General features: G+C 41.6%; 1 protein-coding gene across 2 annotated transcripts in view; it reads right to left on the reverse strand.

The window, feature by feature from the left end:
* The window catches only part of PIGU (phosphatidylinositol glycan anchor biosynthesis class U), a 93,333-nt gene that overhangs the window by 41,238 nt on the left and 33,337 nt on the right, over positions 1 to 18,758 (reverse strand). For both annotated transcript variants that reach the window (XM_012189096.5, XM_060397735.1), the window contains exon 7: positions 8,142 to 8,239. In XM_012189096.5, the coding sequence (XP_012044486.2) occupies positions 8,142 to 8,239 (98 nt within the window). The remainder of the gene's footprint in view (positions 1 to 8,141; positions 8,240 to 18,758) is intronic.

An 18,758-nucleotide genomic window follows, 5' to 3' on the forward strand; every position in this document is an offset into this window, starting at 1 on the left:
ATAGAGATGAGGCATATGGACTGTGGAAAACTAAGGAGGTAAACTAAAAGCCAGATCTTCCAATTTTTCAAAAGGAGCCAGAAATATACATTTTTAACATGAATTTTAAAAACAATGACAATGAATAATATAATTAAACACTAAGGTTACATAAAACATATCTGTGGGACAGATGTGGTCCATGGGCTATGTGTACCTTTAACCTGAAAAATTAAACCAGTGTGTCGTTATATCCCAGAAGTCACATCGTTGCTAACACGTAAAAATATTTAGAGAAGTAAGATAATTCTCAGAGTGCTTCAGGAAAAGCCAAACTATAATAAGAAAGGGGAGAAATGTATAATTATTGCCCTCCCCATTAACTCTCTAAAGTACAGGGAGAAAGGCATTTTTCTACACAGAAACTATTTTCTTTCTAGGACATGGTGAAAAAAGGAAAAAGTCAGTAATCAGAAAAAACAACTCTCAAAGAGAACTGAAATCTAACAAAAGTCTTTATATCTAAGCTATTGAAATCTCAGGCTGAGACCCAGAAGATATATTTTACATGATTAGGTATATTCAGTTCAGTTCAGTTCAGTTGCTCAGTCGTGTCCGACTCTTTGCGACCGCATGAATCGCAGCACGCCAGGCCTCCCTGTCCATCACCAACTCCCGGAGTTCACTCAGACTCACGTTCATTGAGTCAGTGATGCCATCCAGCCATCTCATCCTCTGTCGTCCCCTTCTCCTCCTGCCCCAAATCCCTCCCAGCTTCAAAGTCTTTTCCAATGAGTCAACTCTTCGCATGAGGTGGCCAAAGTACTAGAGTTTCAGCTTTAGCATCATTCCTTCCAAAGAAATCCCAGGGCTGATCTCCTTCAGAATGGACTGGTTGGATCTCCTTGCAGTCCAAGGGACTCTCAAGAGTCTTCTCCAACACCACAGCTCAAAAGCATCAATTCTTCGGCGCTCAGCCTTCTTCACAGTCCAGCTCTCACATCCATACATGACCACAGGAAAACCATAGCCTTGACTAGACAGACCTTTGTTGGCAAAGTAATGTCTCTGCTTTTGTACATACTATCTAGGTTGGTCATAACTTTCCTTCCAAGGAGTAAACGTCTTTTAGTTTCATGGCTGCAGTCACCATCTGCAGTGATTTTGGAGCCCCCCAAAATAAAGTCTGACACTGTTTCCACTGTTTCCCCATCTATTTCCCATGAAGCGATGGGACCGGATGCCATGATCTTTGTTTTCTGAATGTTGAGCTTTAAGCCAACTTTTTCACTCTCCTCTTTCACTTTCATCAAGAGGCTTTTTAGTTCCTCTTCACTTTCTACCAGAGGCAATAAAACTGGTAAAAAGTTTATTGCAAATGCATGATCAACCCCTTACCCTCATTTTCACCTGTTCCAAAAAGAAAGGAAGCTAAGAATGCTGCCACCTCTGCCCTGGTCACTCTCGTGGAAGCAGGAGAATGAACAGAAACTGGCTGGGAAAGGAGCAGTAAGAGGCAAAAATTCTAAACAAGGCCCTGCAGAAAGCCTGGGGAAGTGCCCTGTTATCAAGAAAGACCTGGTTGGCTTTGGCTTCTTTAGTACAAGCCAGTGCCATGTGATTTGCTCCAAGCTCCAGCAATATAGAAATCACAGGGTTAATTTTTCAGTTCAAAGACAAGAGAGGTCAGATTGCATGCGTGCATGCTCAGTGGCTCAGTCGTGTCCAACTCTTTGCGTCTCCGTGAACTATAGCCTGCCAGGCTCCTCTGTCCATGGGATTTTTCAAGCAAGAATACTGGAGTGGGGTTGTCATTTCCACCTCCAGGGGTCAGATCAGATTAAAGCAAAAACCATAAGAACACTCAGAAGGTTATTTCACCCTGGTTTCTGTTATACCCTTTCAAAGAAAATAAGGACCTCAAACGCTCTAAGGAATCCCAAGCAAAAGGAAGGAAGGGAATAGAAACTTCCCTGACTGCACCAGGAGCCTCCCTCTGTCGGCTTCACAGCTTCAGCCTTGAGGTCCTGTGCACTTGGCCCATCCTTCACTGTAGCCTCTTGGTCCTGGGCACTCTAGGGTTGTTTTCTTCTGCATGTGATCAGAGCATAGCATTTTAAGCTTTTCTCTAATTTGGAAACTAGGCCCTAAGCCAAGGTCAGAGAAGAGTAAAGTTGGGGGAAGGGACCAGATGGGCTCAAACTACCATTCTCAGAAGTGACTCACCAGGGAGCCAGCTGCAGCATCCCCTGCCTTTGATCATGAAGCTTCTCTGCATCTCATGTAGGAAAGAGAAAAACAGCTTTGCCTCTGGCACTGATCAGACATGAGCATGTCCACCACCTGCCTCTTGTACCCTCTAGAAATACGACCAGCAGGATGGAGGCAGATTTGCAGGGTCAAAGGTGTAATTTCAAACTAATGCTTACAGTTCTTTTGACTCTAAAGAGTGAATTATTTTCTCTCCTCCCTGTGCTGTGCTTAGTCGCTCAGTCATGTCTGACTCTTTGTGACCCCACAGACTGTAGCCTGCCACGCTCCTCTGCCTGTGGGGATTCTCTAGGTAAGAATACTGGTTGCCCACTCCTCCAAGGGGTCCTCCCAACCCAGGGATCGAACCCAAGTGTCTCTCACTGCAGGTGGATTCTTACTGTCTGAGCCACCAGGGAAGCCCAAGAATACTGCAGTGGGTGGCCTATCCTTTCTCCAGGGGAACTTCCCGACCCAGGAATCAAACTGGGGTCTCCTGCATTGCAGGCAGATTCCTGAGCTACCAGGGAAGCCATCTCCACACTGGTGACCATGTCCTTTCTAAGAACATTTAAATACTAATAACCATAACTAATATCTATTGAACTCATGTCATACTCTGTTCTACATACTAGACATGTATTAACCCTCTGCAGTAGCTACTACTGTATTATCCGCATTTTACAGATAAGGAAACTGAGACATACAGAAGTTAAGTAGTCACTTCCCAGGGTCACAGAGCTTATCAGAAGCCAAGCCAAGCCAAGCCAACTTCAGAGCCTGTATTCTAATGTCTCTCCTTTGCATTATAAAATTCTCACACAGAAAAGTTGAAAAAATATTATAATAATCAACCATATGGCTGTCATCTAGATTAAATATTAATACCCTGCTATATATAAACTTTTCTGTGTGTATGAATTTTCTACACATGACATTTCTCCCACAAACACTTCTGCATATAGCTTCTAAAAATAAGGACATGCTCCTATATACTATAGTACTCTTCTCAATCCAAGAAGTCAACAATTTCCTATAATCATCTAATATCTAATCTATCTTCAAAAATATTCTGAATATCCTCCAAACATCCTTTATAACTATTTTTTCCAAACCAGAGTTCAATCAAGACTCACCCATTTCAGTCAACTACTGTCTCTTTCATCTAGAACAGTCCCTTCACTTTTTCTTTTTTATGACATTGACTTTTTGAAAAGATGTAGACCAGCTGTCTATATCTCTATATTTTGATAGTCCTATATTTTGGTTGGTCGAGTATTTCCTTCCATTGTTTAAATGATAGTATCATTTAATTTGTGCTTCTGCTATTGTGGCTCAGACGGTAAAGCGTCTGCCTGCAATGTGAGAGACCCGGGTTCGATCCCTGGGTCACGAAGATCCCCTGGAGAAGGAAATGGCAACCCACTCCAGTACTCTTGCCTGGAAAATTCCATGGACTGAGGAGCCTGGTAGGCTACAGTCCATGGGGTCGCAAAGAGTTGGACACGACTGAGCGACTTTGCTTTCTTTAGCTTTTCTGCTCTTGTACTTCCTAAAAATCAGAAGTCATATCAGGTTTCCGATATGACTTAGGCTTAACCAAAGTTAACATTCTGGGTAAAAATACCTTGGAGCTGATGCTGTGTGCCCTGAACTGATCACATCATGAGGCACATCATGTCAAGCCATTTCACCATGAGTGATGCTGAACTGGATTGCCTGGTTAAGGTGGTAACTTCCACAGCACTCCTTTGTAAAGATTCAATTTTCCCTTTGCTTTTAGCCAATAATTTAGAGGTAGGCGGGGGTACTAGTTTGGCACCATGAAAATGCAAATACTCTGTTCTCCAAAAAATCTTTCATCTAATGATTTTAGCATCCAGTGATGATCTTTGCTAGATTTAATCATTTCACTGATGATTACCCATTCTAGCCTTCCTTCTGCAGTTATAAGCTGGCAGTTCTGTAAAGAACTTTCCTTCATTAACTAGGGAAGAATTATAGCTCATTTTAAGAAGAAAGGGTAACTGCTTAGTTTTTTCTTCTAAGTACTGATTTTCAGAGTAAAAAAATTGATAAAAGAGCCATATTTAATGATGGCACGTGCATTTTTTTCTCTTCCCCCCCTTTTCTGAGCATCACTATAGACACAGAGACTTTTCTTCAGTGTTTCACAATTACTTGCGGTAATTATTCTTTTGATACTCAGAATATAATAAATTTAGTTACGTTTTAAAAATTATTATTAAAACAAACAACTCAATCAAAAACTGGGCAGAAGACCTAAGCAGACATTTCCCCAAAGAAGATGTACAGATGGCTAATAAACACATGAAAAGGTGCTCAACACTGCTCACTATTAGAACAATGCAAATCAAAACTACAGCGATGACCATGACCTCACACAGGTCAGAATGGCCATCATCAAAACATCTACAAACAATAAATGCTAGAGAGGATGTGGAGAAAAGGGAATCCTCTTGCACTGCTGGTGGGAATGTAAATTGATACAGTCACTATGGAGAATAGTGTGGAGAGTTCTTTAAAGGAACTAGAAATAAAACTATCATATGACCCAGCAATCCCAGTACTGGGCATATACCCTGATAAAACCATTCTAAAAGACACATTTACTCCAGTGTTCACTGCAGTACTATTTACAATAGCCAGGACATGAAAGCAACCTAGATGTCCATCATCAAATGAATGGATAAAGAAGTTGTGGTACATATATACAATGGAATATTACCTAGCCATAAAAATGAATAGATTTGAGTCAGTTCCAGTGAGGTGGATGAACCAAGAGCCTGTATATGGTGACAAATACATTACCATATATAAAATAGATAGCCAGTGGGAATTTGCTGTATGATGCAGGGAGCTCAAACCCTTGCTCTGTGACAATCAAGAGGGGGTGGGATCGGGTGGGAGATGGGAGGGAGGTTCAAGAGGGAGGAGACATGTGTATACCTATGGCTGATTCATGTCGATACATGGCAGAAACCAACACAACATTGCAAGGCAATTATCCTCCAATTAAAAATAAATAAATAATATTATTTTTATTTATTTGGCTGCATGGGTCTTAGTTGCAGTGTGTGGGATCTAGTTTCCTGATGAGGGACTGAACCTGGGTCCCCTGCATTGGAAGTGTAAAGTCTTAACCACTGGACCACCAAAGGAAGTTCCCCATTAGTCTTCAATACTATTTTGCTCTCCATCCATTAAGATGTACCAGTCGAGCCTGTGCTCTCACATAAATGACATAATCTCTCCTAGATGGATGTATGTGCTTATAGAGGGCTTTAAAAACTCTAGAAAAATATAACCTCAAGAGCAGCTGTATCACTTTCCTGTGGTTATCAAATCCAATTCAATTAGGGGGATGAAAGGATTTTTAAGACCATCAGGTCTAACTACCCATATGATGCTTACAGCTTTGCTACAGCTCCCCACTATGTGGCCATTCAGTATGTAGCCTAAACACACTGATCCACAGGAACTCCACTCACTTGAGGCATCCCAGGCTGTCCTGGACCTGCCTTATCCTGGGCTGTTTATGGTTCCCACCCGTTAGTTCTAGGGTCTCTCCTCGGAGCCTACAGATCTCTGTGAAACTCACACCTAACGATAATTTCTTCTTCTGTTCCCTCCCTCATATTTAAACAAGTGGGTTTATTTCCCAGATGTCACTGGATTGATTTTCCAAATGTATTACTGTGCCTCACAAGGCCCTACTGCCTTTCAAGGCCACTTCATATACTTAGATAAAAACACATAAATATAGTATGTGTAATTTCTACATAAATGGGTCCTATAGTTTATCTCACTCTTTCCAGTCCTGTTCACCACATATACACAGCTGCCACACAGCCAATTCTACCTCCTAGAATTCTGCATCTAGTCCCTCATCTATCCATTTCCCATGACACTGATCTGGGCCCTTAGTCAAGCCCTCTGACTCGACCTAATATGATGGCCAAACTCTTCCCAACCTCAGCTCCTCCTCACTCCAATCCAACCCAGGGTGCTGCCAGAGCTGTCTTCCCACAGGACTTCCTGCTCGGCAACCTTTATTAACGGCTTTTTATCTACAGAGTCTCCCAGAGTGTCTAGCATACTGACTCCAGATGCTCAGTCCATATTTGTCGAGGGAGGGGCTGAACAAAGTGACTTCTTGAGTAGCTAGATTTCGTGACTCAGCCACACTGTCCATTGTTATCAGGACAGAATTTCCTTGAGTTTTAAATAAGAGCTATTTTACATAACATAGTATTTAGTATTTGGCTTAACAAGCCACTTAAAATTTTTTGGTCAGTTCATGTGTCTCAGTAAATATATTTTTATAGTATTAATTTGATAAATAGTTGTACAGAAATTCTGGTTGCATGCATTCTTCATGGTGCTCAGATCTTCTAAAGAATAAACTGTAAATATGAAGCAAGAAAGGAAATAACCAACAACATACTGTTATGTAAGAAGATGTCTGCTTTCTACAAGAATCTAGAAAACAAGTCAAAGTAAAATAACTTCACAGCATGATGATATAGCTATTAAACTAGCAATCATAAATCGAATTTGAAAAGCCAGTGCTGATGGCCTGGGAGGAAGTGGTTCACTTTAGATGCTGATGGTGGCCCCACAGATTGGCTCCAGATTTCTGGTGAGCACTGTGGTCTTGCATAAAAAAACTATACAATTTCTCACACTTTTGGTGCCAAAAATTTAGCTAGAAGAACACACCTTAAGGAAATTAAATGTCTATACTACTTATATTAGTGACAACTAGGGCAGCTCTCAAATTCCCCAAATAGGAGAAAGACTAAGCTAACCATGTGCCACTGTACACATCAGCCAAAAGATACATTAGGAAGTCACTTAAAATGATAAGCACACATGGCCTATTTCAGTAAATGGAGTACATACTCAGTTTCAGCAACAGTTGCACAGAAACTTTATAATTAAGAACACGGGTTCTGAGAGCAGACATTTCTTGGTTTGAATCATGGCATTGCCTTCCATACCCTTTCATGAAATGTTTCCTTCTAAGAATGGATTTGGAACCATGCAGGACCTATAAGCAGCTACTTGCTCTTGAGGAGATGTGTATAGTCTTACTTGAGTAGAAAAGACAGATGCTTAGAGAGCAGGCTCTGCCCAAGCTCACATCTCAGCAGTCACTTGATTAAACTGCCATACATTCTAGCTGCAATGTATGTGTCTAATATCATTACTAGTAGATGAATACACAGCTTATAATATGACCAACCTGTTAAAAGTTCTTCTGTGGTTGAAATGAGATGATGCCAGGAGAGTGCTCAGCATAGTGACCAACAAGTAGTAAGTTCTCAGTAAATATTAGCAGTTTGCATTCTTCAACTAAACTACTGATCTCCCACTATGGTCCAGGCACTGCATCCGGTACACTCACAACATTAAATTCATGCAAGAACCTTACAAAGACAGTGTTGTTATACAAAAAAAAGTTAAAGAAATGGGCTCAGAGAAGGATCTGTGAATATTAGGCCAAAAAAAGAAAAAAACCAAGAATCCCAATTACAAACATAAAAATGAAATGCACTGATACATTTGCAATGATATGTATAATTAGAACATAATGATCAATGGGGGTTCCCTGGTGGCTCAGATAAAGAATCTGCCTGCAATGCAGGAGACCTGGGTTTGATCCCTGGGTCAGGAAGATCCCCTGGAGAAGGAAATGGCTACCCAGGGGTTCACTTTGTTTAAAGTTAGTCAAGTTTCTTTGTGTTTTCAAGGAGAAGCAAGTAAATGTGAACTGGGGACCCAGTCCTACAGCCTTTATTGTGCCATGCCCTTCTTTCCCCTAAGCAAGGACCAGGCTGTGTATTAAATGTCACCTGAGTGTTGGCTTCTGACCAACAAGTGCTTACCTGGAGGAGATAGAGGAGTCCTGGGACAAACAAGGTGAGTGGGTACAGAGACTGGTATGTTGCTAAGGCAAGAAAGATAGCACTGAGGAAGGCACTACCTGTAAAAAGAAATAAATACATGGACTAATCCAGGCACATCAATTAGGATTCAATTCAGGCAATCCCCCCAAATAAGAAACTTCCCATAACTGCTGTCAAATAATTTGTGAAATGTCTCCTGGTGCCTAAGATGTATGCAAACTCATAAGACTGAGAACTTCTTGGCTTAATTTCTAATAAAAAGAAACCAAGAAAGTCACAACCACTTACCTTTAGCAATACCACAGGTATATTTCTTATAAAATTTTCAGACCCAGAAAGATTTTACAAAACTTGAGCCCAAAGATGAATAAAAAGATCTAGTCTGTTAACACCCATGTCCTATTTAACTAAACAGTTTATTAAGCTTACAATCATTGCTTATGAGATTCAGAGCTGTGAAACCTATACTGTTTTGGGGGGTCACAATAGGCAGCATGCAGGAACTTTGTTCCCCAACCAGGGATCAAACCTGGACCCCCTCAGTGGAAGCATAGAGCCCTAACCACTGAATCACCAGGCAAGTCCCTAAAACCTATACTTTTGATTGTTGCAACACTCCATCACTATTTTTATAATATCCTTTCCTTTTGTATATGCTTTTTATTTTTTCAAATTAAAATATATTTATCTTCATTAATATTCTACATAAAATGAGCTGCTATTCTCTATTCTCTACATAAAATGGGCCACTATGGAATTACTAAATATGATGTTATAAAGAATTTTCAATGACCTGGAGAGATACTTATACCATTCTATTAACTGAAGATCATAAAAGAGATACATGCTATAACCTCTTTAAAAAAAAAAACATAAATATATTTTTTTAAAACCTAAATGGTTAGGCCGCAAATTTCACAGTGCTTTCCTCTGGGTGGTTGGATTATGGTAATTTTTCATTTTTGCTTCTCTGTATTATCTAAACTTCCTATAAGGATCCTTTGTTTTTGTCTTCAGAAAAAAATGGATATCTTGTCTCCCAAGGTAATAGAAATGAAAGCAAAAATAAACAAATAGAACCTAATCAAATTTATAAGCTTTTGTACAGCAAAGGAAATAATAAACAAAATAAAAAGACAACCTACAGACTAGGAGAAAATATTTCTAAATGATACAACTGACAAGGGATTAATTTCTAAAATATATAAACAGCTCACACAATTTAATAAGAAAAAAACAAAACCCGATCAAAAAACGAGCAAAGACTTATACAGATATTTCTCCAAAGAAGACATACAAATGACCAACAAACACATGAGAAGATGTTCAACATCACTATTAGAGAAATGCAAATCAAAACTATAGTTAGTACCGCCTCACACTGGTCAGAAGGACCATCACTAAAAAGTCTACAAATAACAACTGCTGGAGAAGGTGTGGGAAAAGGCAACCCTCCCACACTGTTGGTGGAAATGTAAGTTGGTGCAGCAACTGTGGAAAACAGTATAGACTTTCCTTAAAAAGCTAAAAAACAGAGTTGCCATATAATCCAAAAATCCCACTTCTGAGTATACATCTGGAGAAAACTCTAATTCAAAAAGATACATGCACTCCAATATTAACAGCAGCACTATTTACAAGACATGGAAACAACCTAAATGTCCACCAACAGATAAAGAAAGAAGATGTGGTATATATACTCAACAGAATACTACTTAGCCATAAGAAAGAATGAAATAATGCCATTTGCAGCAACATGGATGGACCAAGAGATTATCATACTAAGTTAAGTTAGAAAGACAAACACCATACGATATCATTTATATGTGGAATCTAAAATATGACACAAATGAACTTACTCATGAAACAGAAAGACACACAGACATAGAAAACAAACTTACTGTTACCAAAGAGGGAAAGGGGATGACAGAAGGTTAAGTTAGGAGTTTGAGATTAGCAGATACAAACTACAACATTATAAATCAATTATACTTCAGTTTAAAAAAACTAGATGGATGTAAGAAAAAACTGATATATATTTTTAAAAACCAAGTAGCTATTCCCTTTCAGATGGTTTAAGATAAAGGAGTACCCTAAAATCAAAGCTAGAGATACCTAGTTTACCACAGAGATTCTAGAGTGGCCCAGAAATCAGTAGAGATCAAATAATGGTCCAAGGCTGGTATCTATAATGATAATATTTCATCAAATAGTGTTGGCTCATGGTCACTCTTATTAGTGCGGGGTCAAACTTTTACTGAAAAGAAAACAGACATCCTCGCAAAGGTGTTTCATAAAAGAAGGAACTATTCACACCACTCAGTCTAGGGAATTTTACCCTCTCCCAACTCAGCTCCAGAAATAAACAGAAGGAGCTGTTCCATAGGACTTTTCTGCCCACTAATGTGGTCTATGCATAGTGGTCTGACTTGTAGTTGTTGTTGTTTTTTTAATGGTACAAAAGTGATAAGCATTCAGCAGAAACTATACGTCTAATTTTGAATATTCTTTTTCCTCAGACTAGTGATGGTGGGCAGCAGCAGCCACAGCTCCCAGTCAACCACTCAATCTCGAGGTTAAACAATCAACACACTTGCATCCATTCAACTATTCTGCTTGTCACTTTCAGTATAGATTCAATAAACTGCATGAATATTCAACACTTTATTATAAAATAGGCTTTGTGTTGGATGATTTTGCCCACCCAACTGTAGGCTCATGTAGGTGTTCTGAGCACATGTAAGGTAGGCTAGGTTAAACTAAGCTATCATGTTCAGTAGGTGAGGTGTACTCAATGTAGCTCTGACTTAGGATATGTTCAACCTGTGATGGGTTTACTGGGACATAACTTCATTATAAATCAAGGAAGATCTATACTTGGAATATCTAAGAGCCACGTTAGAAGAGAGAGGGTTATGAAAGCGACTACTTCACTGGAGAGTGATGGAGAAAATAACTCTGGGTGCTCCACACTTCAAGCCAACAAAACTCACCAGCTGAAGACAATTCCTCGTTGAAACAAAGTGGAAAGAAGACAGAGAAAGGAGGAAGCTGGAAGTAAAAGACCAAGGACAGAACGCTATAGAATGGGCTATTGTTGACTAATGCCAGCATGATGGCCTATATCCACAGTACTTGTCAATATGACTGAGCAGGGACAGATCATGCCCAGCCAAGCTATGTTACCAGCAGAGGCCCCCACACAGCTAGAACCAGAATCATCCAACCAGTTCTAAGATAGGGAGATGGCAGTGGTGGGCAAGGTCCTATTCTGGAGTCCAACAGCTAGGGGGACTCAGAATTCCTTGACCAGGGCAAAAAGGTGAATGATATTTTGTGGGAAACCAGCAAAGAGAGGGGGAAAGCTGGAATGAACTTTTGGGAAAAAAAAAAAACAAAAAATTTAGCCGTGTCAGGTCTTAGCTGCAGCATGCAGGATCTTTCATGGCAGCAAGCAGGCTTCTCTCTAGCTGCAGAGCATTATCGGCTCAGTAGTTGCGGTGGCATGGGCTTAGCTGCCCCTCGGCATGTGGGATCTTAGTTCCTTGATCAGGGATAGAACAGTGCAGTCCCCTGCACTGGAAGGTGTATTCTTAACCACTGGAGCACCAAGGAAGTCCCAAGAACTTTTAAATTTAACACTGATTTCTACAGAGATTAATGGCCCTGGGAGTGAGAAGAGGCCCAAGGGTCTGTTAACAGAGGAGGGGTAATGTTTCAACTCCATTCATTCTTACAAATGTGGTGAAAACAAACACATGGCTTTCACCCCTCTCTCCCGCAAGAGACTCCAGGGAGTGAAAGAAAGCAAGCCACCTTCTGGCCTAAGCACCCAAGATCAGTAATTATTTGTCTGGAGCAGCTAACTATTTATAAGGCCCAAGAGAGAAGAAACTGCTCCAAGCTAAAGAATGGATTTGTGAGTCCAAGATCAGGAAGAAGCAGTCTTTCTCCTTCGATGAAACAATTAGGAAGGAAAAATCTGTTCCTTCTGCTAGTGCCTCTACCAGTATGTGGCATCAGCAGCTCTCTGGACATTGCAGCTCTTCTTCAACCTTCCTGCTCTCACAATCCTTTCACCAGTCACCACGCCCCACTGACCCACCTCTGGAATATCCATCGCTGCAATGTGCACTCTCATCTTCTCTCACCAGTTTTTAGCAGGTTCTTCTTCTTCTCAGGGGTTTCCCCCCCTCCCTCCCATCTAATCTATCCTCCACAGAAGTACCAGCAGGAAACTTCTAAAAGACAGTTTAGATTGTGACAAGCCCCTCTTAAAAGACTTCTCAGGGTTCTATTTCACCTATCAGATTATGTCCAAATTCTAGCAGCAAACAAGACCCTTCAATGAGAACTTCCCTGGCGGTCCAGTGGCTAAGACTCCATACTCCTAATGCAGGGGCCTGGGTTTGATCCTTGGTCAGAGAACTAGATCCCACATGCCTCAACTAAGAGTTCCCACGCTGCAAGTAAAGATCCCACGTGTAGCTACGAAGATCGAAGATCCTGTGTACCACAACTAAGTCCTGGCTCAGCCAAATAATTAATTATTTTTTTAAAAGACCCTTCACTATCTGGGTCTTATTTCCCGAGCTTCATCTCCTACACATCCTACACATCAGAGCTTCATCTTCTACACATCCTCTGTTCTTCAGCTATACTGGATCATTCCCCAATGTCTAAAAACATCATGCCTTTCATTCTTCTGTGTCTGTTCTCAGGCTATTTCTTAGCTGTCCTTCTCTGTCCTCCTTCTAGTACAGACCCATCCTTTAGTGACCAGTTGAAATGTTACTTCCTCTATGAGGCCTAAGCAGAGATGCTAATGATAGTCAAGTATAGCTACCATTTACTCATCACTTACTAGGGGCTAGGCACCTATCCTCTGTATGTCAAACTTCTTTAGGTGAAGAAACCAAGGTACAGAAACAAAGATAATGTATCATGTTAAGTAATGGGATCATTCAGCTGATTCCAGTGCCCATTTTCTTACTCAACACTCCCATTCAGTACTGACACTCCTCTAATAATTTGCTAATATTTCTCTCTCATGTGTCTGTGAGTTAATCAAAGGCAATAAACCTCTCTTAACTTAGAATCTCTAGCATCTTAGCACAATACCTCGCCCACATGGTGAATGAATGAATATCATTCAGTGATACATGTGAAATCCTTTTTATTTCTGTAATTATCTTGTTTTTATTTGGCTGCACTGTGCAGCTTGTGGACCAGGGATCAAACCCACACTCTCCAAAGTGAAAGTGCAAAGTCCTAACCACTGGACCACCAGGGAGTTCCCCTGAAAACTTTTTTTTAAATCTTAGGAGAAAATCAATTTTCTTTTTTTTTAATTGAGATATAATTGACATATAACATTACATAAGTTTTAGATGTACAACATAATGATTTGCTATTTCTACATATTGTGAAATGATCACCTTAAGTCTAATTGAGACCAATGTTCTTGAGAAAGGAAAACTTATAAAGTATGAAATACAGAGTAATGAAACACGTAGTGTTAGTCATTCGGTCATATCCGACTCTTTGCCATCCCATGGACTGTAGCCCTCCAGGCTCTTCTGTCCACAGAATTCTCCAGGCAAGAATACTGGAGTAGGTTGCCATTCCCTTCTCCAGGGGATCTTCCCAACCCGGGGATCGAACCCAGGTCTCCTGCATTGCAGGCAGATTCTTTACCATCTAAGCCATAAGCTGCTTACCATATATTCTGACTTTTAAATAAAACAGACCCTGCAGAATAGCAGTTGAGGACCTGTGGCAGCCAGCCAGCACAGAGGATGTGGAGCAAACTATTATAAGACTGAGGCCTCTGGTCTGGGGGCAGAAAAATGGTCCTGCAATGGTCAGGAGCCTGGTGTGTGGGAGGCTAGGGCATGTGTGGATGGGGCACACACACAGTCTGAACAACAGTGAGGGGGGAGTGTGGAGTCACACGAGAGACTTAGGGCTGACATGTTTTAAAAAAAAAAAAAAAAAACTAGAAGAGGCAAGAAGAGTGAATTAGGAAGGCAGGAGGATGGTATGTGCTTGAGACAGGGTCAGGAAAGATAAAAATAAAAGGTGTCTTCAAATATTTTAGACATCCTTGAGAGTCCCTTGGACTGCAAGGAGATCAAACCAGTCAATCCTAAAGGAAATCAACCCTGAATATTCATTGGAAGGACTGATGCTGAAGCTCCAATCCTTTGGTCACCTGATGCAAAGAGCCAACTCACTGGAAAAGACCCTGATGCTGGGAAAGATTGAGGGCAGGAGAAGAGGGCTGCAGAAGGTGAGAAGGTTGGATGGCATCACTGACTCAATGGACATAAGTTTAAGCAAACTCTGAGAGACAGGGAAGGACAGGGAAGGCTGGCGTGCTGCAGTCCATGGGGTCACAAAGAGTCGGACACAACTCAGAGACAGAACAACAATACAATATGCAAACATTTCTGGAGTGCCGGTTCTAGGCCAAGCCTGTGCTGAGTGCAGAAGACTGATGACTCAGATAGTTTCTGTCCTCAGGGAGCTCCCAGTAAACAATGACAAAATATGAGAGGAAAGTCCGGTGCAAGTTTTCAGAACCCATCAGGAGAAGATGACGCCTGAGTTTTGAACAATGGATAGGTGAGGTCTGGCAGTCCAAGGGAACAGCGGTTGCATAGGCAGGAGGGCGGAGGGCGAGGGGAAGAATGGTGTGCTGGGGGTGGAGGGATGAGGATGGTAATTAGCTCAACGTGGCAAAAACAGAGTTGGAAGGAGTGGCTGGAACAGGGTACAAAAGGGACTTTTGTGAATGTTGGTAACATCCTGTTTCTTAATGTGTAGGTTACTCATCATCTTGTGAAAATTCATTCAACTGTACACTAATGATTTGTGCTCTCTTCTGTATGTTGTACTTCAACAAAAAGTTATAATCTAAAAAGTCTCAGCAAGGGACTTCCCTGGTGGTCCAGTGCTTAAGACCGTGCTTCCAATGCAAGGGGCGGGGGGTTCAATCCCTAGTCGAAGAACTAAGACCCCACATGCCATGCAGTGTGGCCAAAAAGAGTCTCAGCAAGCAAGTAGGTAGGGGTCAAATCAAGGAAGGCTTAGCTTGCATAATAATTCAAGAACATGTCTACAAGCCTGGGCATGGTATCTCAAATGATAATGAAGTGGCAGCCTCATTTGGGCAAGAGCTAGGGTATCCTGCTCGTCTAACCAGGAGAAACTATACCAAGAAGACTGAATTTTACAAAAAAAAAAAGATATAATTGCTACCATTTATCTGCTAGAATGGCCCAGATACTCAGGCACTAGGTTTTCTGTACCAGCTCTAGTCTTTGGCCTTATCATAAGAATATTAAAGTAAATTAGTCAACTGTATATGTGCACTGGCTACAGGAAATTTCATTATCTAGCCAATCGAGCTTTGACTATGTTTTCTAAGCCTCTATTTGTTTCAGCGTGAAGGCCAAAACAAGCCTTGGCAAGACCTGGGCTAACACTCTGCCTCCAGAGACTGTAATTTGAAGGAATCTGGGCCTGGGTCGGGGGCAGAGCTACAGGACAGTGGAGGAATGTCGATGAAGTGGGGCTGTGGGGGCTGGTTCAACATGTGGAATTCAAGTAGAATGAGCAGAGACTGGGGCACAAACAGAATAGAATATTCTATTCTGTACTAGAATAGGCAGTGGGACAGACTGGAATGTGGTCAAAAGGACTGAGGTCCCAAGGACACTCAGAAGAGGAAGTTGCACTAGGGCCTGACCAGCAAGCAAGGCAACTGGGCAGGAGGAGGGGCTGGGGCCTGGCTGTGTTCCAGCCTCCCCGCCCACTATTCTTTCGACAGTGCAGGCTTTCTCAGAGTGGTCCATCCATATTAGTGATGATGATGACGATAATTCACTGAGCATACATTCTGTTCCAGCCACAACTATAAGCACTTTAAACCTATTAAGTCATTAAGTCCTTCCAATAATTCCATGAAGTGGGTACTATTTCTATCCCCATTCTACAGATAAGTCAACTGAAGGACAGAGATGTTATTTGCCAAGGGTTCCCAAACTGGTGAACAGTAACAGAATATGAACCAAGACAGTCGCATTCCAGAGCCCCTAGTCTTTAACTGCGTCACTATGCTACCTTCTTGACCTCAGTCCATGACTGTATCATTAACATCATAACAAATAGAGCAACTATTTAAAGATAGGCAACTATTGGGTTTTTGTTTCTTGTTTATTCCTCCACTAATCCATGAGGCTGATCTTATCTGTGTGATCAAACTGAAGCTCTAGGGGCTATGTGATTTGCCTGAGGCCTCAGCAGTGGCCACAGGACTGGAAAAGGTCAGTTTTCATTCCAATCGCAAAGAAAGGCAATGCAAAAGAATGCTCAAACTACAGCACAATTGCACTCATCTCACATGCTAGTAAAGTAATGCTCAAAATTCTCCAAGCCAGACTTCAGCAATATGTGAACCGTAAACTTCCTGATGCTCAAGCTGGTTTTAGAAAAGGCAGAGGAACCAGAGATCAAATTGCCAACATCCGCTGGATCATGGAGAAAGCAAGAGAGTTTCAGAAAAACATATATTTCTGCTTTATTGACTATGCCAAAGCCTTTGACTGTGTGGATCACAATAAACTGTGGAAAATTCTGAAACAGATGGGAATACCAGACCACCTAACCTGCCTCTTGAGAAATCTGTATGCAGGTCAGGAAGCAACAGTTAGAACTGGACATGGAACAACAGACTGGTTCCAAATAGGAAAAGGAGTACATCAAGGCTATATATTGTCACCCTGCTTATTTAACTTATATGCAGAGTACATCATGAGAAACGCTGGACTGGAAGAAACACAAGCTGGAATCAAGATTGCCGGGAGAAATATCAATAACCTCAGATATGCAGATGACACCACCCTTATGGCAGAAAGTGAAGAGGAGCTAAAAAGCCTCTTAATGAAAGTGAAAGTGGAAAGTGAAAAAGTTGGCTTAAAGCTCAACATTCAGAAAACGAAGATCATGGCATCCGCTCCCATCACTTCAGGGGAAATAGATGGGGAAACAGTGGAAACAGTGTCAGAGTTTATTTTGGGGGGCTCCAAAATCACTGCAGATGGTGACTGCAGCCATGAAATTAAAAGACGCTTACTCCTTGGAAGAAAAGTTATGACCAACCTAGACAGTATATTCAAAAGCAGAGACATTACTCTGCCAACTAAGGTCTGTCTAGTCAAGGCTATGGTTTTTCCTGTGGTCATGTATAGATGTGAGAGTTGGACTGTGAAGAAGGCTGAGCGCCGAAGAATTGATGCTTTTGAACTGTGGTGTTGGAGAAGACTCCTGAGAATTCCTTGGACTGCAAGGAGATCCAACCAGTCCATTCTAAAGGAGATCAGTCCTGGGTGTTCTTTGGAAGGAATGATGCTAAAGCTGAAACTCCAGTACTTTGGACACCTCATGCAAAGAGTTGACTCATTGGAAAAGACTCTGATGCTGGGAGGGATTGGGGGCAGGAGGAGAAGGGGACGACAGAGGATGAGATGGCTGGATGGCATCACAGACTCGATGGACGTGAGTCTGAGTGAACTCCGGGAGTTGGTGATGGACAGGGAGGCCTGGCGTGCTGCAATTCATGGGGTCACAAAGAATCGGACATGACTGAATGACTGAACTGAACTGAACTCAGCAATGGTCTAAAACAAACAGGTTTCGAAGTTGGGTAGATCTGACAAAATCCCAGCCTGGTTCATCCTAGGGTCCTTGGGCCTGTGAGGTTACCCAGAGGAACCACATATGGAAGTGATGGGTTCATCAGGGCTCAGGATCACTACTCTGCCATGTTCTTCCAGAGCTCCAGGAAGAGAACCTCTCATTTTAACCTTCTCCCAGTCCTTTCCAGAAGACTCAGGGAGATCCTGTCTATCCTGAGGGGTCTTTTAAATAGGAAGATAATATTAACAATCAGCACCACCATTTACTGAGCATCCAGTACCTGCCCCAACAATACACTGTTTCACATTACCATCTCATTCATTATGTTCCCTTTACACAGTAGAGATTGTTTCAGTCCCCATGTTATAGACAAGGAAACTGAGGCCCCAAACAGTTAGGCCACTTACTTAAGGTGATATTGTCAGGAAGGGCTGGAGCTACAGTTAGCCACCAGGTCTGTCTCGACTAAAAACAATGCACAACCTAAAAAATTGAGATTTATGTTTTATTTGGTGGACAAGACTGAGGACTTAAGCTTGAGACAAACCATCTCAGATAGCTTTCAGAGACTGCTTCGAAGAAGGGAAGAACCAGGATATATAGCCGTTTTTTTGTTTTAAACTTTATTTTGTATTAGGGTATAGCTGATTAACAATGTTGTGATAGTTTCAGGTGAACAGTGAAGGGACTCAGCCATGCATATACATGTACCCTACCCACTCCAGTGTTCTTGCCTAGAGAATCCCAGGGACGGGGGAGCCTGGTGGGCTGCCGTCTATGGGATCACACAGAGTTGGATACCACTGAAGCGACTTAGTGGCAGCAGCAGCACCATACAAGTACCCTATGGTAGTTTTTGAAACAAAGACCAGGTAATTTGAACATCAAAAGTCT

Source organism: Ovis aries, chromosome 13, assembly GCF_016772045.2.
Source record: "Ovis aries strain OAR_USU_Benz2616 breed Rambouillet chromosome 13, ARS-UI_Ramb_v3.0, whole genome shotgun sequence".
NCBI classification, from domain to species: Eukaryota; Metazoa; Chordata; class Mammalia; order Artiodactyla; family Bovidae; genus Ovis; species Ovis aries.